This window comes from Heterodontus francisci, chromosome 6, assembly GCF_036365525.1.
Source record: "Heterodontus francisci isolate sHetFra1 chromosome 6, sHetFra1.hap1, whole genome shotgun sequence".
Lineage (NCBI taxonomy): Eukaryota > Metazoa > Chordata > Chondrichthyes > Heterodontiformes > Heterodontidae > Heterodontus > Heterodontus francisci.
This window is the reverse complement of record NC_090376.1, coordinates 41,715,240-41,738,447: the sequence shown is the minus strand read 5'-3', so window position 1 is coordinate 41,738,447 and position 23,208 is coordinate 41,715,240. Positions and strand designations below refer to the sequence as shown.

Genomic DNA, 23,208 nt, shown 5'->3' with positions numbered 1-23,208 from the left:
CGTCAAAATTTGTTCTTAAAAATCTAGTTTAAAAATGGTTTCATTAAGATCCTGTGCAGCTATATTTTAGTTGGCTTTCTCGTGGCTGTAACAGTGTATGTATACATGTTTGGTTGTGTTTTGTCCATTGGAATTTGCTATTTTGTTGACCTTCCTGTTGTAACACTTTCTGCAATAATATAGTATCATGGCCAGTTCAAGCAAGTAGAAATATTGGTAGCTTCTCTCAATGTGCATAATTTTGATACAGATGTCTTCATTCGTTAGAGCTGCAAAGCAGGTAAAACCAGAGTGGTTAATCATATTTATAAAGAATTAGGGGCAAATATTCTGTCAACTAGTCTACAATCAACCAACTTTTCCCCAAGATTTTAAGAAAATGTCTGCGCCATTGTTGAATAAAATTTACCAGTGGTTTGGTATCTACCTTTTTATTTACAAGTCTCTGAATCTTTGTTTTCTATATTAGACTTGTAACTCTGCTACAAGAACACTTTTCCTGTACACCCTTAGTAGCAGTTGCAGAATCTCACTTCAGACTGCTTCCTACTGGTGGAAGAAGCTTCCACTGAGGCAAGAGGCATAAAACTAATTTAAAATCTACAAATCTTTTATATAAAATAGTTCAATGGGCTTTGTCCTTTTAGTCCATCTAGAATCAAGAATAATAAATTAAATCTTAAAAAAACAACTGGCTGTGGATGCACAGTATCAGGAATAGGTCTGTTGGACATAACAGCAAATCATGTGGTGAGCAAATGTGAACAGTTAGAGATTGGCAAAAGGTAAGTCCTGTGTAATATTTTTAGTATATTGTCTGGGTATCTCTGTATAGTGTAAAATTTTGTTTTCTCAAAAGTGTACCCATATGGTTTAAAAAGCAGAAAAAGTTGGGTTGATTAGCGGTTCCTTGATATCTGACCTAACAGTGGGAGCACTATTTGTTACTCTGAAATCAATTGGATGGAATTAAGATACAGATGACATTATTGCATTTCTTAAACAAGGTGAGTGATTTTTAAAACTCAGTTTTGGTAATGGCAATTTTACAGTTGTTAAATGATCTTAATGATGTGTGGTGCCCACCGATGTTACTAATATCAACCCATTAGCACATATTTTCTGCCTTTGTTTGAACCAAGTGCTACTTTTTGTTAAAAGTGCACGTATGTATTGGCTTGGTTCATGATTTTTGGTTGCACCCTATTTAAAGTATTGGGCTTTGCAAGTGTTCCTATGTGAGTTTTTACCTTGTCCATCTCTGGCTATAAGAATGTTGATCTTATTACAATGTTTCTGTGTAGCCATGCTTTAGGAGATTTGTAAGTGAATCCTGTGGATGGTATGCCTAACTCTTTGTGCTGGCTTCTCAATATTTTATACAAAGTGATTCCTGGCAACGCATCCGGCCACTGACGTCATCAGGCTGCGCCAAGGTGCGCACGTGCGCAGACGGTCTCCTGCTCTCTACACGTGCGCTATGTTCCGACTTGCCAGGACTGGTTAGTGAATGCGCCGATGACATATCGCGTGACGTGTGCAACTTCGGGCAATGCGCCTGGTCGGCCTCTGCGCATGCGCATTACGCGTACAGCAAAGCAACGCTAACGGGTATTCACCCACGCGCGTCAAGCTCTGCTCCCTCCTCCCTCGCTGCTCTCTCTGGCCGCTCCGCTCTTTCGGCTGCTCCGCTCCCCACCACCACCCCCTCCTCGCTGCGCTGTCCGGCCGCTCCGCGTCCCCCCCCCCTCGCTGATCTCTCCGCCGCTCCAGTCCCCCGGTCCTGGTCCCGGCCTGCTCGCTCGCTCCCTCCCTCCTGCCATGTGTTTAGGCTAGGTTGCCTTTGTGTGATTATTTGAGCAGCGCCATCCATCTTTAGTCCTGGCAGCTGCCTAAGGTCACAGACTGCATTTGCGCATGTGCCACTGCAGCGCCACCTAGTGGTGTTGTTAGCAAACGCAGCCTATTTTATAACATTGCATTACATAGTGTTGTCTAATTTTTGCCTTATTGGTGTGATGCAAAACTTGAGAGTTCCATAACAAATTCACATTTTTGGATATCCCTGCATCATATTGTGTGAACATTTTGCAACAAGTTAAACTCACACCTGCTTTTTGTATTTCACTGAACTCCATGTATTTTAAAATATTTTTTATTATATGACTCTGGAACTGCATCCTTGGTGCAAAGTGGTGTCGACCAAACATGGAGACAAAATAGTTCGATTTTTAGAAGGGATTTTTAAATGTAACAAGCTGTCGATGGTTTTCAAAATAGGATGCAATATTTTTTGTTGCATTAGTTTATTTAAAATTTAAGCGAGGCTTGATATGGGAAATGGAAAATTCATGTTGTTGTCATGTAAGTCAGTAGAATCAGAGAATCGTAGAAACTTGCAGCACAGAAGGGACCATTTGACCGGTTGGCTCTTTGAAAGAGCAGTCATGCTTAGTTCCACAACTCCCTTTTTGTCTGTAACCCTGTCAGTTCCTCATCTTCACATAGTTGTCTAAGTCCCTTTCATTTATGGAATCAGCCTTTTCAGGCAGAGCGTTTCAGATCCCAACACTGATGGGAAAACATCTCTAAATCTTTTGCAAATGATTTTAAACCTATCACCTCTGGTATTGATCCAGAGGGAATAGTAATATTTATCTACTCTATCAAAACCTCTAAAATCACATCCCAACCATTCCTGTTCCAAGGATAGCAATCCTAACTTTGCCAGTTTCCCATCATAACTGATTTTCCTTATGCCTGGTTATGTTATGGTAAACTTCCTCTGAACTCTTTCCAAGGCTTTTGCAGTGTGGTGCTCAGGATTGTGCACAATATGCCAGCTGATGCCTGAGCAGTGATTTATAAAGGACTAACATCACAATCACAAAATTGTTACAGCACAGAAGGAGGCCATTCGGCCCATCGTGTCTCTGCTGGTTCTCCGAAAGAGCAGTATACCTAGTGCTTCTCCCTGTAGCCCTACAGATTCTTCCTTTTCAGATAACAATCCAAAATGAGAGAAATACAAGTCTTTTCTGTTTTTACCCCTTAAGTGCAATATTTCTTTCAGGGTTAGTGATCAATGCATGTGTTAATTTTTTAATTTTAAATATAACATTATGATGTCTTGTGCAAGTAAAATGGTATATGCTAAAGCAAATACGATTTTCAGTGTTTAGGTTGGATCATTTTTATCAAGCGAACTAAAATTTGGCTATAGCTCTCCTTAAGATGGCAATGGGATTAATCTTAACACTCTGGTGAGCTGCTATTGCTTAGTAGCTAACTGATCTGTAATTGTTGTTTAAAATCTTGTAAATCAAATGTCATTTTGAATTTGTGCTTGATATATTTTTAATATATTAACTGTGGGTGCTTGCATTTTACAAGTTTTATTAAGTTTACTGGTTATTTGTAATTTAGGAAAATATTTTGTATACCTTCTAATGATATCTTCAACTTTTATTTTAACAGCATTATCTGAGAAGTTCCTGATGGTGTACTTCAAATCACCGGTGAGATGGTAAAGGTTAGCCTATGTCTCAGCATGGCGGATAAACAGAAGACCAAGACTGGTTTACCACTGAGTGGTCCAGACACTGATATAAATGTGTCTTCCATCCACACGGTGGGGTATTTGGGAAAAGTCAGTAAAACTGTTTATTCCTCTCTAAACTGAGAAAAGTTCTAAATTTTATTACATTTTCAAATTATTTTGAATCTGTTGTCTTTTCTGGAAAAGGTGAAGAAATGTGGATCATTCTAAACTCATTCAAAGTGACACGGAAATCTTGCACAAAGTGCTATGGCGAAAGATTTGTCTGAAGTGAAAACATGGTTACCATGGTAATCCTCTATGTACTGAGTAGTTGTTGAAACATGCTCCTGAGGACACTAAGTTTTACTTTCAAATGAAAACTAGAATATGAAAGTAAACTTAGCATAAACAGTACTTTTTCATATTTGTCCAATTTAAAGCTGTCCTTAAGTGTGCACTTCATCTTCAGTACACTGAAGGCGAAAATACTATATTAAATGGGTTTAAGTTTCTATCTGGTCATGAACAGATGATGGCATAAAACAATTTTAACATTTGATTATTTTTTAGAAAACCCTAAATTGTAGACATGACAGTTAACTTTTGCTCCCTTTTTTTTTCTGTGTGCAGCTTTCTGAAAACACCTCACTTAGTCTACAGGAATATTGTCCTGCCTGTACTGCAAAAGGGGAAAAGAAAGTTTTGCGCAGATATTGTATAAGTTTAGAGGAATCCGTTCTTCTTTGTGAAAATCCACAGGTACTGGAAATTTTCAATGAAAGTTTGTTGATTTTTCAGGAATCTCGCTGGAATTTTTTTCCATACTATCAAGCCACTAGAAAGCAGTTAGCCATATTTAAGATTAATTAGTCAATTTGTTAAATTCAGAGGTTATTCAATACTGTTAGCCAATACTAGTAATTCATTAAACCTACACTTGCAACAGAGTTCGTATGTGATTACTCTGATATTGAGCTGCAGTTTTAAAAAAAAAATCCAGTTTTCCAACTATACAATTGCAATATGTTGTGTAGTGAGCTTTATAGTTATCAGATTAGACACACACAGACAGTGTTTGCATTTGTTGAGTCATTTAGTTAAAAGCAGAAATTTGATGTTTTTACTTTTTTTTTATCCTTTTAGTGTGTCTTTCCTTTGGGATGTAAACCATTGAATGAGATCCTCATTTCACCTCAACCATCCTATGCTGCGAAGAATACATTTGGATCCGGTTCACTGGTTCCGCTGTGTAAACGGAGTGTAAAACGACAAAAAACTTCTATTTGTAATAATAAGGACACTTGGGATAGTTTCCGTGATGCACCCAAGGAAGCTGCATTTCAGCCAATAGAAAATAGTTTAAATAGTATTGACAATTTTGTCTCTTGCTCAAAAAATGGAAGCAATCATAAGTCAGTTAATTCTAGTGAAACAGATGGCATGGTTGTCCCAGACAAGCCAATTCTTGTGGTCCCTGATCAATTATGTGGCAAGAGAAAGGAGCCACCAACTGAGTCTGAACATTCTGGCCAGACTAGATTGGAAGTTCCAAATGTTGAACAATTATATCTTCAGTGGAAGAACACATCTGCTCTCTGCTGGCTAGACTGCATATTAATAGCTTTGGTCCACTTGAAAGTGATGAGAAAAGTCATACCTAATCTAGGAACAGAAATGGAATCTCCAGTTAAGAAACTATGCACAGAATATGATCAGGCATGTGCACTAGTATCTAAATGCCGAAGTCATAGAAAAGGTAGGAATTGATATCTGGTGGTGTTATGTTTATAGTACATGAACAGTTGTAATTTCCTTAAGCATGTTGGACAATATCTTGCATCGTTGTTTACTTGTCACTACTAGCTTTAAAAGATTAATCCTGTCCAAGAAAAACCCTGCCACTATCTATATACCGTGCCAACATAGCCTAATTCTCTTGGCCGTACCTTTTTTGGTGAGGGGAGAAGAGTTAAATTTTGAATAAAAGTTTGAATAATTTGTCACTGACGCTGTTGAGAATGCAGACTCTACAATAGAACTGGAGAGATATATTTCGATTAATGCATTTAACTGAAGATGGTGTTTTAAGAATTCTGTCTTTGTCATTGTTTTCAAGAAAGCGGTCACAGAAATTAAACACTTGTTTTGAGTCGTAATATTGTGGTTAAAGCCCCCTCTGGGGCATCGGTACAGAATCTAGGTTGATGCTTCAGTGATTAAGGGAGGAATCATTGCACAATTCCAATTCAGAAACTGACTATTTGATTGTTGGACCAGGACAGAATGTGAGCTTTTAATTAAAAATAAATCTTATGTAAATCACGAGACTAGGCAACCAAGCAAGGTAGCTACAAAGTGTTAAAGCAGAGTTTGATTCTTGCAGGAATTTAGTGTTGGTGGCACTTTGCAATTAACCATGTTTTTAAGTTGGAACAATGGTAGGGAACCCTTATGATGTGTGTGTAGTGTGTTTCATTTTTAAGCATAGAACACTCTGGATACCTAGTGTATTCCAAGGCAGCAAATAATTGAGCTGGAAGCAGAAGGTTGCTGTGCTCTAGAGTAATTGGCTATAGTCTGAGGAAAGTGGTTTCTGGATTGTATTCTTCAGAGTGTGGTAATTCAAGAAGCAGTGGTAGATCATTCAGCATATAGGGGTAGAACATAGAACAGTACAGGCCCTTCGGGCCACGATGTTGTGCCGAACCTTTAACCTACTCTAAGATCAAACTAACTACCTACCCTTCATTCTACTATCATCCATGTACCTATCCAAGAGTCGCTTAAATGCCCCTAATGTATCTGCTACTACTACCGCTGGCAGCGCATTCCACGCACCCACCACTCTCTGTGTAAAGAACCTACCTCTGACATCTCCCCGAAACCTTCCTCCAATCACCTTAAAATTATGCCCCCTGGTGATAGTCCTTTCCACCCTGGGAAAAAGTCTCTGGCTATCCACTCTATCTATGCCTCTCATCATCTTGTACCCCTCTATCAAGTCACCTCTCATCCTTCGCTCCAATGATAAAAGCCCCAGCTCCCTCAATCTTTCTTCGTAGGACATGCCCTCCAGTCCAGGCAGCATCCTGGTAAATCTCCTCTGCACCCTCTCTAAAGCTTCCACATCCTTCCTATAATGAGGTGACCAGAACTGAACACAATATTCCAAGTGTGGTTGAACCAGGGCCTTATAGAGCTGCAGCATAACCTCGCAGCTCTTAAACTCAATCCCCCTGTTAATGAAAGCCAACACACCATATGCCTTCTTAACAACCCTATCAACTTGGGTGGCAACTTTGAGCGATCTATGGACATGGACCCCAAGATCCCTCTGTTCCTCCACACTACCAAGAATCCTGTCTTTAAGCCTGTATTCCGCATTCAAATTCGACCTTCCAAAATGAATCACTTCACACTTTTCCAGGTTGAACTCCATCTGCCACTTCTCAGCCCAGCTCTGCATCCTGTCAATGTCCCGTTGCAACCTACAACAGCCTTCCACACTATCCACAACTCCAACCTTCGTGTCATCGGCAAACTTGCTAACCCAGCCTTCCACTTCCTCATCCAAGTCATTTATAAAAATCACAAAGAGCAGAGGTCCCAGAACAGATCCCTGCGGAACACCACTGGTCACCGAGCTCCAGGCTGAATACTTCCCATCTACTACCACCCTCTGTCTTCTATGGGCCAGCCAATTCTGTATCCAGACAGCCAACATTTCCTGTATCCCATGCCTCCTTACTTTCTGAATGAGCCTACGATGGGGAACCTTATCAAACTCCTTGCTAAAATCCATATACACCACATCCACTGCTCTTCCTTCATCAATGTGTTTTGTCACATCTTCAAAGAATTCAATAAGGCTTGTGAGGCATGACCTGCCCCTCACAAAGCCATGCTGACTGTCTCTAATCAAACTATGCTTTTCCAAATAATCATAAATCCTGTCTCTCAGAATCCTCTCCAATAATTTGCCCACTACCGACGTAAGACTGACTGGTCTATAATTCCCGGGTTATCCCTATTCCCTTTCTTGAACAAGGAAACAACATTTGCCACCCTCCAATCATCCGGCACTACTCCAGTGGACAGTGAAGACGCAAAGATCATCGCCAAAGGCGCAGCAATCTCTTCCCTCGCTTCCCGTAATATCCTTGGGTATATCCCGTCTGGCCCCGGGGACTTATCTGTCCTCATATCATTCAAAATTTCCAGCACATCCTCCCTCTTAACCTCAACCTGTTCAAGCATATCAGCCTGTTCCACGCCGTCCTCACAAATGACCAGGTCCCTCTCACTAGTGAATACTGAAGCAAAGTATTCATTTAGGACCTCCCCTACCTCCTCCGACTCCAGGCACAAGTTCCCTCCACTATCCCTGATCGGCCCTACCCTCACTCTGGCCATCCTCTTGTTCCTCACATAAGTGTAGAACGCCTTGGGATTTTCCTTAATCCTACCCGCCAAGACTTTTTCATGTCTCCTTCTAGCTCTCCTAAGTCCATTCTGCAGTTCCTTCCTGGCTACCTTCCTGGGCGGCACAGTGGCGCAGTGGTTAGCACTGCAGCCTCACAGCTCCAGGGACCCGGGTTCGATTCTGGGTACTGCCTGTGTGGAGTTTGCAAGTTCTCCCTGTGTCTGCGTGGGTTTTCTCCGGGTGCTCCGGTTTCCTCCCACAAGCCAAAAGACTTACAGGTTGATAGGTAAATTGGCCATTATAAATTGTCACTAGTATAGGTAGGTGGTAGGGAAATATAGGGACAGGTGGGGATGTTTGGTAGGAATATGAGATTAGTGTAGGATTAGTATAAATGGGTGGTTGATGGTCGGCACAGACTCAGTGGGCCGAAGGGCCTGTTTCAGTGCTGTATCTCTAATCTAATCTAATCTAACCCTCTAGAGCCCTGTCTGATCCTTGCTTCCTCAACCTTAAGTAAGCTTCCTTCTTCCTCTTGACTAGCTGTTCCACATCTCTTGTCATCCAAGGTTCCTTCACCCTACCATCCCTTCCCTGCCTCATCGGGACAAACCTATCCAGCAGTCGCAGCAAGTGCTCCCTAAACAACCTCCACATTTCTGTCGTGCATTTCCCTGAGAACATCTGTTCCCAATTTATGCTCCCCAGTTCCTGCCTAATAGCATTGTAATTCCCCCTCCCCCAATTAAATATTTTCCCATCCAGTCTGCTCCTGTCCCTCTCCATGACTATAGTAAAGGTCAGGGAGTTGTGATCACTATCACCGAAATGCTCTCCCACCGAGAGATCTGCCACCTGGCCTGGTTCGTTGCCAAGCACCAAGTCCAACATCGCCTCCCCTCTAGTCGGCCTATCTACATATTGAGTCAGGAAACCTTCCTGGACACAACTGACAAAAACTGCTCCATCCAAACTATTTGCACTAAGGAGGTTCCAATCAATTTTAGGGAAGTTGAAGTCACCCATGACAACAACCCTGTTACTTCTGCACCTTTCCAAAATCTGCCTCCCAATCTGTTCCTCCATGTCTCTGTTGCTATTGTAGGGTAGTGTAGCAAAACAGTGGATTAAGTATCTTGAAACACAGAGGGAGGGGGAAGTCAGGGGAGCAGAGATTAAACTGTTCAATAGATGCAATAGTTATAGTGCTGGTAACTGGTGGATAGTTATTCTGGAGGGTAGGCAGGAGCAAAGCTAGGATATTGTGGAGCAGGGGAATTCCCAGGAAGATGAAAAGCAGGTGAACCATAAGAATAGGATGATAGACTGAGAGATTTTGTGTTCACTGAACAGTTCCTTCCTTTAGTTACAGCCATGATTAAGAATTAAAAATAGTATATAGTTTCCCTGCTGTCAGGTTGAAGGTGTTAAAAATAAATAGAAGGGAAAGCAGTTAAAAGTCATGGTCCTGGTTGGAATCAATGACTGACTAGCTCAAATTTTCATTTGAAATCTTGCTAAGAGAATTTAAGGTGCTAGATTGAAAAACACTACCTCAAAGGTAGTAATACCCCTTCCCCAACTTCTCCCCACCCCACTACCACCTTTCTACTGTCGGTTCCCAGAATTGCCTCCTCCTCCATCCCCCACAATTGTAAAATATCCTCTTCATTCTCTCTGGAGATTCCTCTGCCTAATCTTTTCAGCTCCCTGCGTTTACCCCCAACATCCAGAACCAACTTCTCAGCACTTGGGCCTCCCTCCCGAACCCCATCACTTCCTATACTGTTCACAGATCCTGACACTCAGTCCACAGGACCAGTTGCCCAGGACTTTCATGAATTAACTCTCCACTACCAGACTTATAAAGTACCTCTCTTGAACCTGCCAGGATTCCAACAGCCATATAATCCTCGACCCAGACATCTTCCACGCTTGGCACCCAATCTACTGCTCCCACACTAGGCAGTCTTTTGGACATTCCTAAAAAAAAAAGACTTGCATTTATATAGTGCTTTTCACGACCACTGGACATCTCAAAGTGCTTTATAACCAATGAAGTATTAATATGTTATGACCGAGGTGGGAGGAATGCACTGTTTATTCTAGTCCCACTTTTCCACAGGTCACAACATATTTTTAAATTTTCCCACTTATTGATGCGGTCAATCATATACTTTGTTTTTCCCAGAATAGAACACTAACCAGGTTTCTTTATGAACGACAAAATTATCAGTTTATTATAAAACAAATCTTAACTAGTAATGAAGTCAATCATAAACACACAGATCGAAATTTTAAAGTTCCCTTTTTTTAAACCTTAGTCCCTTCACACAAAATGAAACTTGGGCAGATTACTTGCTCGTTTTTGAAGACAACAGCAGATGAGATATGTTGTCCAAAACTGGCATACAGTCTAACTTCTGAGTGCACGTAAACAGGTCACAGATCTTATAGAACAGTTCTTTTCAGGCGGCGTTGAAAAGCAATTTAGCAGGCTTTCTTCAAAGACAGGAAACGAGATGAATTGACACAGTGGACTTCTCGGGGTCCTTCAGAAATGCTGGAAAGGGTTGGGTTGTGGTCTTCTCTCCTTTTCACACTTCTTCATCAGACTTGACTTTATCAGCCACTCGCACCAGAAGGTAAAACACACACTGTTATGCAGGAAACGCAGCAACCAGTATGCGCACAGCAAACCCCCACAAACAGCAATGTGATATGACCAGATAATTTTTATTTGTGATGTTGAAGTTGAGGGATAAATATTGGTCAAGGTACTGGGGATAACTCCCCTGCCATCTTTCAAAATAGTGCCATGGGATCTTTTACATCCACCCAAGCAAGCAGATGGGGCCTCGGTTTAACTTCTCCTCCAAAAGACAGCACCTTCGACGGTGCAGCGCTCCTTCAGTACTGCAAGAGTGTGTCAGCCTTGATTTTGTGCTCAAGCCCTGGAGTGGGGCTTGAACCACCAACTCAGTCACAGCTGATTCCTAGGTAGACATTAAATGGCAATAAAAAAGGCTGATAATCCACTATCACCTGTTTTGCACTATATCGAAGTCCCAATCTACCCCGAAGTCTCCAGGGCAATCCTCCTACCACTTTCATGTGCCATTAATCCCACCTCACTTTTAACAGATTCCACAGCACCCTCCTCCCAAACCTGGGATGTGCACCTCATTCCCTGTCCCACAGATGATCTCCATTTTCCAATGCTCAGATCCTGGCAGCTAGTTAATCCAATGCTTACACATTTGCCACTTTTATGTGCTACGACCTACCCAGGGCTCCCTAATAACAGAAACCTTCTCCTGGTGCTATTGCATCCCAGCAACACCCTCTTCCATAATATTTCCACATTTTTGAGACCTCCCTCTTGTACCGCACTGCAGCACCTCCACAAATAGCATTCACACACCTCAACATCCTTCATTGCTAACATTCATAGTACTCACAGCCTCTCCTATACTGAAAAGTTTAATCCTGACCACACTACTGCTAGGATCCAACAACCTTGTTGGATTTAACCCCAGCATCACTCTGCATCCCATCCTGTGCTGCTTGATCTCTGGATCTACCAATTCCCATCAAATCCCATGACCCTTTTCTCCCAGTGGTGCTGCATATCTCCCTAACGTCAATAATACTACAAACATCTTCCCTATTATCTTTTATGAGCTATAAGGTAAGAGATAAAAGTTGATTAAATGGTTAACGGAAAATGTATAATAACCAACGGCATTCATTTCATAAAGAATTAAAATGTTATGGAAGTCAATCTGCAAAACACAAATAAAAGTCTGAGTACCACATAATATAGCCAAACCTGGCTGAATTAGTTGCAGAAAATCATGGACTTAATGATATAACAACAGCTTCCAATTGCATAGCACCTTTAACATAGTAAAACATTCCAAGGCATTTCATAGAAGTGTTATCAAATAAATTTGATACCGAACCATGAGATATTAAAGTAGATGACCGAGAGCTTAATGAAAGAGATTGGTTTTAAGGAATGTATTAAAGAAGGAAAGAGACGCAGAGAGATTTGGGGAAGGATTCCAAAGCTTAGGGCCTTGGCAGTTGAAGGTATGGCCGCCAATGGCGAAGTAATTAAAATCAAGAATGCGCAATAAGTCAGAATTGGAGGAACACAGGTACCTCGGCAGGTTGTATGGCTGGGGGAGGGGATGAGGCTATGAAAGGATTTGAAAATGAAAATTTTAAAATTAAGGTGTTGCTGAACCTGAAGCCAATAGAGGTGTGATGGATGAGCAGGATTTGGTGCATGTTGGACATGGGCACCAGAGTTTTGGATGAGTTTAAGTTTATAGATGATGGGAGCCCATCCAGGAGTGTGTTGGAATAGTGAAGTCTAGAAGTAACAAAGGCATGGATGAAGGTTTCAGCAGCGGATAATACATTATGCATTTCATTGCATAATACCCCTATTGTTATAAAACAGCATGTCCTCAAACTCAACATGACTATCTCCACAGCAGATTTGTGGATGTATATTAGTGAAAAAATTAATCCAGACTACGCTATAGTCATGCAAATATTGATGATTCCCTATGACGTACTGCCTATTTTGTTTTAAATTGAGTTGAACTAAACTTTCTTGTTACCAATGCAGAAACAAAAAATCCACTAATTTTAGATGCTTTTCCACTAGTTTTGGGGACTTTTACCTTTCTGGAAATTCATTGAACTATTCTTACATTTGCAGGTAATGGCTTGTGGAAGATTCCCCACAAAACACTTGCTCAGATGGAATTAATACTGAACAATATCAGAGAGAGCCTCTTCCAGCTGCTTCAACCAAAACTGAGATGTGAAATGGGTAATCAACAAATTCTAGCGTATACTGTATTAAAAGTTTTATTTAAAATTTTGTTTTACAAAAGTGTTTTTTTTGTATAATTGTACAGATAACAAGTATACAATCGCAATAAAAGCAGAAAATGTTGGAAATATTCAGTAGGTCTGGTAGCATCTGAGAGAGTGTGTGTTAACATTTCAGGTCTGTGACCCTTCAGAACTGGGAAAAGTTAGAAATATGTTAGGTTTTGAGCAAGTGTAAGTGGAGAGGATGGGAAGGAGAACAAAAGGGATGGTCTGTGATAGGGTAGAGGGCAGGAGTTTTCATGGTTCAAGGCGAAAGGGAATGGTAATGGGACAAATAAAAATTTTAAAAAATGTCTAGAGGAGGTGTGAATGGTAGGATCTTGCATAACTGCCATCCAAAAGCAAGGTAAAGGAAATAAGAGAGAAATGAAAGTAAAAACTGAGCCAGCAAAGAACCATGAAACAAAATGCAGGCAGAATTTGCGATCTAAAATTGTTAAACTCAGTACTTATTCCAGAAGGCTGTAAAGTACTCAGTCGAAAGGTGAGGTGCAGTTCCTCATGCTTGCGTTAAGCTTCATCATAACACTACAGCAGGCCAAGGACTGAATAGGCAGTTGGAAGCTCTGGGGTTATGCTTGCAGACTGAATGGAGGTGCTCTGCAAAGCAGTCATCCAGTCTGTGTTTGGTCTCCCCAGTTAGAGGACATCACTTGAGCAGTGAATACAGTATACTAAATTGAAAGTAGTACAAGTAAATCACTGTTTCACCTAGAAGGAGTGTTTGAGGTCTTGAATGGTGAGGAGGTAGAAAGGCAGGTGTTGCATCTCCTGTGCTTGCATGGAAAGATGCCGTAGGGAACGTGATGTTGGAAGTGACTGAGGAATGGGTCAGGGTATCACGGAGGTAACTGCTGAAAGGGGAGAGGAAAATGTGTTTGTTGATGGCATCATGCTGGCGATGGTGGAAATGGCAGAGGATGATCTGTTGAATATGGAGGCTGGTGGGGTGGAAGGTGAGGGCAAGAGAAACCTTATTGTGGCTCTGGGAGGGAGAGGAAGCAGGGATGGCTGAAGTGTGTGAAATAGACCAACATGGTTGAAGGCCCTGTCGGCCAAGGTTGGGTGGTGGGGGGGGTGGATGTTGGTGGTGAGGAAAAAGGAAGACTTATTGCAAGCACTAGTATGGAAGATTGTATTGTCTGAATAGCTGTGACAGAGAAACCGGGAGAGTGGAATTGAGTTCTTGCTGGAAGTGGGGTGTGAGGAGGTGTAGTCCAGTGTGATGCCACTACCAAACACATCTTCCACTCCCCTCTATTTCATTTGTCCATTAGTAAATTTTCCCAGGTCTGACAAAGGTCACAACCTGAAATGTTAACTCCACAGATGCTGTCAAACCTCCTGAGTATTTCCAGCATTTTCTGTTTTTATTTTAGATTTCCAGCATCCACAGTATTTTGCTTTTATACTATTGTACTTTTATGTAAAACAGGTGAAAGAGCATGAACTCCGATATCGCAGCCGAGCTTTCTTCCAGCACCAGTCTAGCACTTGGGCTATCTGGAATTGTCTTGCTTTCCCTTCTTCCCCCATCAATATTCTCCCCTGTCCTTGAAGGTACAAATTCACGTTAGGGTACTGTTGTATGGAAATTCTCCAGTAGCTTGTAGTTGTAGTTTCTGAGATCATCATCAATGTTGAGGAATTTTCCTGTGGAGGAAATAGACTGTACTGGATAAGTTACCAGAACAGATATATCCGGTTTCTGGTGTGGTAATACTGAAGTTAATTGGAGCACTTTCCCTACTGCCCTGGCCCGAGATCAGATAACTCGACAAGTTAAGGAGTAAACATGGTGCCTTTAGGAGTATCTGTCTATACAATTGCAGATTATTTTTAAATTTTCATCCAGTCATCTTGCTCTAGTTATTTTAGCAATCTTAGGAATGGCAACTTTATAATTTTTCGGAAACTTTTTCCCCCCAAGTTCCCTCAGTCCAATTTTTCTTTTCAATTGCAGTACTAGACAAGGAACTTGTATTTATATTGCACCTTATCACATCCTAAAACACTTCACATCTTGTTACACTGTCCATGCTTAGCATGGGCAGCTGCCTATATTGGGCAAAAAGTGCTAACGACTTGTCATTGCCATAGGGGTCAATTACAAAGGAAACATTATGACCTATTAAGTATGTTGACTATTTCAGGCAATAAGTACTTAACCCTGTACTTTTTTCTTTAAAAAAACAAAGTCTGATCTTGAAGTAGTTTCAGTTTCTGATCGCATTTTGTTAAAAGTGCAGTCACCTTAGTGATGAGGTTCTGAATACAGCTGCTCATGATTGGGAGATCAAATTGCTAAGTGAGATTTTGTGCACTTTTAAGTGTATTGCTTACTTACCTCTTTAGTTTTAGCAACCACTGCATATACCGGGCATATCATGTTAACACTGACAAGCCTGCTATAAGCAATGGGGACTGTAATTAAATTGTGCAATTGTTTTCTCAATCTGATGTCTTGTCCTACCTCAATTAGTACACATCTATAACCAGAGGCTAGAATATATGCAAGGGAAATCTGCCTTGATTGGGTCTGCATTATTTTTCTCTACTTGGTGATTGGGCTACATTCTGAAACACACTCTCCAGTGCAAGGCTAAAAAGAAAAATTGCTGGCTGTCATTGGAACTGCAGTGTATATTTGACTATATAATTAAATGGGAAGTGTGAGAGTGTATGTATTTACCATGATGTATTAATGCATTTTCTCTCTTTCAGGAGTACCTGATAGCCCAGTCTTTGCTTTTCCACATCTGCTACGGCAGGATCCGTATGTTGAGGCGTTGTTTATGCAGTCATATATTTGGAGCTTTGAATGTATGAAGTGTGGCTACAAATATGATGAGAGGCAAGTGTGTAATATGAATTAAAACATATTACCAGCTCCATTTCAAATTATTACACCGTAGATGTTAATTGTGTATCAGTTGTTGGTTTGTATACAGGTGGAGGGTGTTAACTGGGGGTCTTACTTGAGCACTTATAAGGAGACTCTTACTGAGACTGGTGGAGGGTTTGAGTGAGGAGTTACATATTTATAATCCTTTTACTCTGTGCAATAAATGTGAAACTGAGTAAAGATAGGCTCCAGCTGTATCTTTCCACATCCAGCTTTCTGGAGTTTTAAAATGGTAGCAGAGGATAGTTGCCTAAAGTTAAATGTTGGAAACGAGGCCATTTTTTTTCGTTTACGGAGAAAAATAAAATCTCACTGGCTATTGTGAGAAATATGGCAGAAAGCAACTGTAAATTGTCAGGGTATGAGTACCCTCCGGTATTCTGAGTCTGAACCATATGACCAGTGGATGAATAAAGTGGATATATGGGCGCAAGTTACGTCCCTACCAAAGAGGAAACAAGCTATGGCCTTAGCGTTGTCACTTCCTATCGAAAGTAAAATCAGAAGTAAAGTGTTTTGTGAACTGGATGCTCATCATTTGGATACTGATGAACGTTTGGATCTCCTGTTAGAGTTCTTGGATGAAATTTACAAGAAAGATGATCTATTGAATGCGTATGAGGCATGGTCAGACTTTGATAGATTTTGGGAAACAGGTGGTTATTCAATGGAGGAATATATCATGGACTTTGACAGACTGTATAGAAGATTGAGGAAATTCAATTTGGAGATCCCTGGCTTAGTGCTGTCATTTAAATTGCTAGATTGTGCTAGGGTGTCGCATATGGTTAGGCTTTTGTTTCTAACTGGGGTTTGATTCTTTGGACAAAGCATCCCTGTAGATCAGATGTCTGCTGCCTTAAAGAAATTTCTGTGGAAACGGTCATTTCCTGCAGTCCTGCTAGAACAAACGGGATTCTACAGGGACACAAAGAATGGAGGACTTGGTGTTTACCGGATTTCAAAATGGTCCAGATATTGGATGCAGTCATAAGTACAGTGGAAGAGTTAAAGACAGGAGGAATGAGGATGAAAGCACCTTTAGCAGGTCTATTACAGTGGAAAACAGAATTGGAACAGCAATCATAGGTGAATGAATCCCAGAAATGCCCAAGGAACAGATAATAGGTTATTCACGTGTGACTCAGTATCATTATGAAATAAACTACCCAAAGTGGAGGGACAGAGTCCTCAAAATAACACAAAAGAAAATTCTGAGGCAGAAGAGAAAGATATTGATGAATCTGAACGCATTGTACTCCTGGTCACAAGGAGTTTTAGTGTTGGTTGTGGATTCATTCAATTGTGCTGTATTAGATTGCTTTGCACATTGACAGTATGTGGAGCAGATTGGTTACAAGTTTCTGGATTCACTCCATAGTGAGGATTGACACAAGGTTAAGGAGTATAAAAGTACTACCAGCTTTAGGTTTGGTGATAACAGTTTGAAGTCACTGAAGGGCATAGTAATTCCATGTAAAATATTTGGAGTAAGCCACTTTATCACTACTGATACAGTCTCTAGTGAGATACCTTTCCTGTTCAAATCGCCTTCAATGAAAAAGGCTGAAACGAAACTTGTTATGGAGCATGATAAGGCAATTGTTTTTGCAAAGCCAGTGAATTTGCAGTTTACCCAGTCAGGTGCATTATTGTATCCTCCTTAACAAAACCTGATGTTTCTAGTCTGAATGTTAAAGAAGTATTAATGGCATTAGGTGATGAGAATCAGAGATCAAAAGTAGATTGTCTGAAAAGTTACACAATTTGCTCACCCTTCTTGTCAGAGATTTTAAAAATTTGCTAAAGGATGCAGGTGTGATTGTTGAAGAGTATACGAGGATAATGGAAGAGATTAGTGAAAAGTGAAATCTGTAAAAAGTATTGGACACCATCATGTCCTATTGTAAGCCTTCCATTGGTGCATGACTTTAACGAGGTAGTTGCCATGAATTTAAAGGTATGAAACAAAGAAAAGAATATTTTCATTCTACATCTTATAGACCTAGCAACTAGATTTAGTCTTTCTGCAATAATAAATAACAAGGACAAAAGAGTTATAGATAAAATCATGGAGAAGGGGATAGGGACTGGATTTGGGGCACTAGCTAAGTTTCTGACTGATAATGGAAGGGAATTTGCCAATGACTAGTTCAGAGATGTGTGAAAACATGAACATTATGGTTATGAATACAGCAGCTGAAAATCCGATCAACAATGGGCTCTGTGAAAGGAATCACACACTGATGAAATGCTGCATGAAATCTTAGCTGACCAACCAAACTGCAAGTTGACAACTGCTCTGGCATGGGTGGTTCATGCAAAGAATTAGCTTCAGATGGTTGGGAGATATAGTCCCTATCAATTGGTCTGTGGGTGGAATTCCAAATTGCCTTCTGTACTGTGCGACTGTCCACCTGCTCCAGAAGGTACTACAGTTAGTTCCATTTTTTTCTGCACATTTGAATGCTTTACATGCAGGGAGATGGGCTTTTTATCAAGGCTGAGGTCTCTGAAAAAATTCGGAGAGCTCTGAGGCATTGTAATAGGAGATGTGGTGTATTAAATAGAGAGTCATGGGAAATGGAAGGGCCCTGGTAAGGTAAGAGGTCATGATGGTAAGCATTGAAATCAAATGGTTCATTCCTCATGATTAATCGGGATTGATTACAAAATCTCCGAATCTGAGGAGCTGACAAAAGGAAACAAAGCACCTTGTACCTCAAATGATCATGTGCTTTGTGATGAAATTCCTGAGGAACAGGATGAGGTACATCAAGGGTTAGATAGTAATGTGAGCAATCATGACGCTTGAAGAGTATCACATCCAAAGGACAATTGCCCCGATTAGGTACTCAAGTAACATATATTCCCGAGGGGTCTAACAAATGGAGGCATGCAACAATTGTGGGACGTGCAGGAAAATCTGCAGGCAAGTTTAAATATTGGTTGAATGTTCAAGATGATGGCCCAGAAGCAAGGTCCATGGACTGGCAGAATGGGGTGAAAGAGTGGAGAGTAAGAAAACGCAGTGCAAGTTCTAATTGTGGATCTGGAAGTGATTCTTGTGTCAGGAAACAATCCTGTACAGCAGAAAGAGCCTCCGATAATGCGTGAAGGAGATCTTATAGCAGTAGTCCCAAAAGACATCACAGTGCTAAATAGAAGCCTTGATTGAACAGATTCCACAATGAAATGAAGGCTAGAGAGCAGTCTCCGAATAGAACTAGAAGCAGAAGTCCTCATGACCATGAAGTTTTAGTGGTTGCCAATAAACTTGAGGATAAACTAATAAGAGAAGCAAAACATAAGGAATTGAAGAGTTGGAGAGAGTTTGTTGTTTATTTTGAGGTACCAGATAGGTGACAGCCAGCCTCGTCACACGGATGGATTTGTACTGAACTTATAAGGCTAAAGTGAGGCTAGTTGCAAGGGGTTTTGAAGGGCAACTAGGTGATACCGATGTTAGAGTGGACTCTCCCACTGCTGGAAAAGTCAGAGTTATACAGCACAGAAACAGGTCCTTTGGCCCATTGTGTCCGTGCTGGCCATCAAGCACCCATCTATTCTAATCCCATCTTCCAGCACTTGTCCCGTAGCTTTGTATGCTATAGTGTTTCAAGTGCTCATCTAAATACTACTTAAATGTTGTGAGGAAGTAATCTTGAAAACCTTTTTAGCTCTTTTGGGAGTGTAGACCGATTGATATAAAAGCCGCATTTCTGCAGGGTGACACTTTTCAGAGAAGTGTTTCTGAAACCACTCAGAGGCAGCAGATGCCGAAGGAAAACTATGGAAACTGAACAAATACGTCTGTGGCCTTAATGCTTCCAGGGTGTGGTATTTCTTTGAGATCTGTTGTGTTCAATTAAAAGCAAATCCTGCCATGTTCTACTGGTATCCTAAAGGGAAACTTTCAGGCATCTTCATGATGCATGTTGATGATTTCTTATGGGGTGGTACTGCGGATTTTGAAAAGTTTATTAAGATTCGGGCAGAATTTAAGGTTGGGAGTCAGACTTTTGGGGCCTTTAAATATATTGGTTTAGATATTAAGCAGACTAATTCTGGAATAACTTTAAATTAACAATCCTGTTGAAAGAGTGTTACTCCCATCCCAGTTAATCATGCTAGGTCATCACAGCAAGATGATGTATATAAAGCAGAGACTGAGCAATTGCAAAGCTTGATTGGTCAATTGGTTGTGCGCTCAGACTAGAGCAGTTGCTAGTTTTGATGTGGTACAGCTAAGTATGGTGATGAAACACCCGAAAGTTGAGAATGTTTTAAGAGCAAATAAAACATTTTAAAAATTTAATCTGGAGAAATGTGCACAGAAGTTCCCATTCTTAGGTGACCCAAAGAACATGAAGCTAGTAACTTTTAGTGATGCTTCACATGCTAATATTCCTGATGGGTATTTGAGTGCAGCTGGTTTTGTAATATTTCTGATGGGTGCAAATGGGAAATGTTGTCCTTTTAGCTTGGGAACTTAAGAAAATAAAATGGGTGATTAAAAGCTCATTAGTTGAAAAGCGCTAGGTCTTGTGGAGGCAGTGGATATGGGGTTCTCTTTTGTCAAATATTTTAGGTGGAATTCTGAACAAGAGACATACTGAGGATAGGATACCCATTGAATGTTATGTGGGTAATCATTCTTTGTGGGACAGTGTACACACTACAAAAAGTGAGAGTGAGAAAAGACTACATATTGACCTTGCTGGATTGAGACAAATGCTGGAGAGAAAGGAAATCTCCAAACTTAAATGGTCAATGCAAGTCATCAGCTATCCGATTGTTCCACAAAAAGAAATGCAAGTACAAAGAAATTGTTAGTGGAAGAGGGGCATCTCACAATGTAATACTTTGTACCTAATACAGAATTTATTTTGAAATGTTTGAGCAAGTTTTATTACAGAAAAGGGAATCTGTTAATTGTGTTAATTGTGTATCAATGAGGAAAGGATAGCGAAGATGATTCTCGACAGGGGCGAGAGTAACAGGGTAGTTGTTATGGGGGACTTTAACTTTCCAAATATCGACTGGAAATACTATAGTTCGAGTACTTTAGATGGGTCAGTTTTTGTCCAGTGTGTGCAGGAGGGTTTTCTGACACAGTATGTAGACAGGCCAACCAGGGGCGATGCCACATTGGATTTGGTACTGGGTAATGAACCCGGCCAGGTGTTAGATTTAGATGTAGGTGAGCAGTTTGGTGATAGTGATCACAATTCGGTTAGGTTTACCTTAGCGATGGGCAGGGACAGGTATATACCGCAGGGCAAGAATTATAGCTGGGGGAAAGGAAATTATGATGCGATTAGGCAAGATTTAGGATGCATAGGATGGCGAAGGAAACTGCAGGGGATGGGAACAATCGAAATGTGGAGCTTATTCAAAGAGCAGCTACTGCGTGTCCTTGATAAGTATGTACCTGTGAGGCAGGGAGGAAGTTATCGAGCGAGGGAGCCGTGGTTTACTAAAGAAGTTGAAGCGCTTGTCAAGAGGAAGAAGAAGGCTTATGTTAGGATGAGACGTGAAGGCTCAGTTAGGGCGCTTGAGAGTTACAAGCTAGCCAGGAAGGATCTAAAGGGAGAGCTAAGAAGAGCAAGGAGAGGCCACGAGAAGTCATTGGCGGATAGGATCAGGGAAAACCCTAAGGCTTTCTATAGGTATATCAGGAATAAAAGAATGACTAGACTTAGATTAGGGCCAATCAAGGATAGTAGTGGGAAGTTGTGTGTGGAATCAGAGGAGATAGGGGAAGTGTTAAATGAATATTTTGCGTCAGTATTTACAGTAGAGAAAGAAAATGTTGTCGAGGAGAATACTGAGATTCAGGCTACTCTACTAGGCTAGATGGGATTGAGGTTCACAAGGAGGAGGTGTTATCAATTTTGGAAAGTGTGAAAATAGATAAGTCCCCTGGGCCAGATGGGATATATCCTAGGATTCTCTGGGAAGCTAGGGAGGAGATTGCAGAGCCTTTGTCCTTGATCTTTATGTCGTCATTGTCGACAGGAATAGTGCCGGAAGACTGGAGGATAGCAAATGTTGTCCCCTTGTTCAAGAAGGGGAGTAGAGACAGCCCTGGTAATTATAGACCTGTGAGCCTTACTTCGGTTGTGGGTAAAATATTGGAAAAGGTTATAAAAGACAGGATTTATAATCATCTTGAAAAGAATAAGTTCATTAGCGATAGTCAGCACGGTTTTGTGACGGGTAGGTCGTGCCTCACAAACCTTATTGAGTTTTTCGAGAAGGTGACCAAACAGGTGGATGAGGGTAAAGCAGTGGATGTGGTGTATATGGATTTCAGTAAGGCGTTTGATAAGGTTCCCCACGGTAGGCTATTGCAGAAAATACGGAAGTATGGGGTTGAAGGTGATTTAGAGCTTTGGATCAGAAATTGGCTAGCTGAAAGAAGACAGAGGGTGGTGGTTGATGGCAAATATTCATCCTGGAGTTTAGTTACTAGTGGTGTACCGCAAGGATCTGTTTTGGGGCCACTGCTGTTTGTCATTTTTATAAATGACCTGGAAGAGGGTGTAGAAGGGTGGGTTAGTAAATTTGCGGATGACACTAAGGTCGGTGGAGTTGTGGATAGTTCCGAAGGATGTTGTAGGGTACAGAGGGACATAGATAGGCTGCAGAGCTGGGCTGAGAGATGGCAAATGGAGTTTAATGCGGAAAAGTGTGAGGTGATTCACTTTGGAAGGAGTAACAGGAATGCAGAGTACTGGGCTAATGGGAAGATTCTTGGTAGTGTAGATGAACAGAGAGATCTTGGTGTCCAGGTGCATAAATCCCTGAAGGTTGCTACCCAGGTTAATAGGGCTGTTAAGAAGGCATATGGTGTGTTAGCTTTTATTAGTAGGGGGATCGAGTTTCGGAGCCACGATGTCATGCTGCAGCTGTACAAAACTCTGGTGAGACCGCACCTGGAGTATTGCGTGCAGTTCTGGTCACCGCATTATAGGAAGGATGTGGAAGCTATGGAAAGGGTGCAGAGGAGATTTACTGGGATGTTGCCTGGTATGGAGGGAAGGTCTTACGAGGAAAGGCTGAGGGACTTGAGGTTGTTTTCGTTGGAGAGAAGGAGGAGGAGAGGTGACTTAATAGAGACATATAAGATAATCAGTGGGTTAGATAGGGTGGATAGTGAGAGTCTTTTTCCTCGGATGGTGATGGCAAACACGAGGGGACATAGCTTTAAGTTGAGCGGTGATAGATATAGAACAGATGTGAGAGGTAGTTTCTTTACTCAGAGAGTAGTAGGGGCATGGAACGCCCTGCCTGCAACAGTAGTAGACTCGCCAACTTTAAGGGCATTTAAGTGGTCATTGGATAGACATATGGATGAAAATGGAATAGTGTAGGTCAGATGGTTTCACAGGTCGGCGCAACATCGAGAGCCGAAGGGCC

At 41.2% G+C, this 23,208-nt stretch overlaps 1 protein-coding gene across 3 annotated transcripts in view; it reads left to right on the top strand.

The window, feature by feature from the left end:
- uspl1 (ubiquitin specific peptidase like 1) overlaps positions 1–23,208 on the top strand; it is a 40,168-nt gene that overhangs the window by 5,289 nt on the left and 11,671 nt on the right. Inside the window, exons 2-6 of one of the 3 annotated variants that reach the window (XM_068033529.1) lie at positions 3,478–3,526; positions 4,172–4,300; positions 4,685–5,297; positions 12,700–12,813; positions 15,603–15,732. In XM_068033529.1, coding sequence (XP_067889630.1) covers positions 3,524–3,526; positions 4,172–4,300; positions 4,685–5,297; positions 12,700–12,813; positions 15,603–15,732 — 989 coding nt within the window. In that variant the 5' untranslated portion in view covers positions 3,478–3,523. Of the gene's footprint in view, positions 1–3,477; positions 3,650–3,686; positions 3,850–4,171; positions 4,301–4,684; positions 5,298–12,699; positions 12,814–15,602; positions 15,733–23,208 lie in introns of those variants that run through there. The other 2 variants (XM_068033527.1, XM_068033528.1) reach the window with 2 other exon arrangements.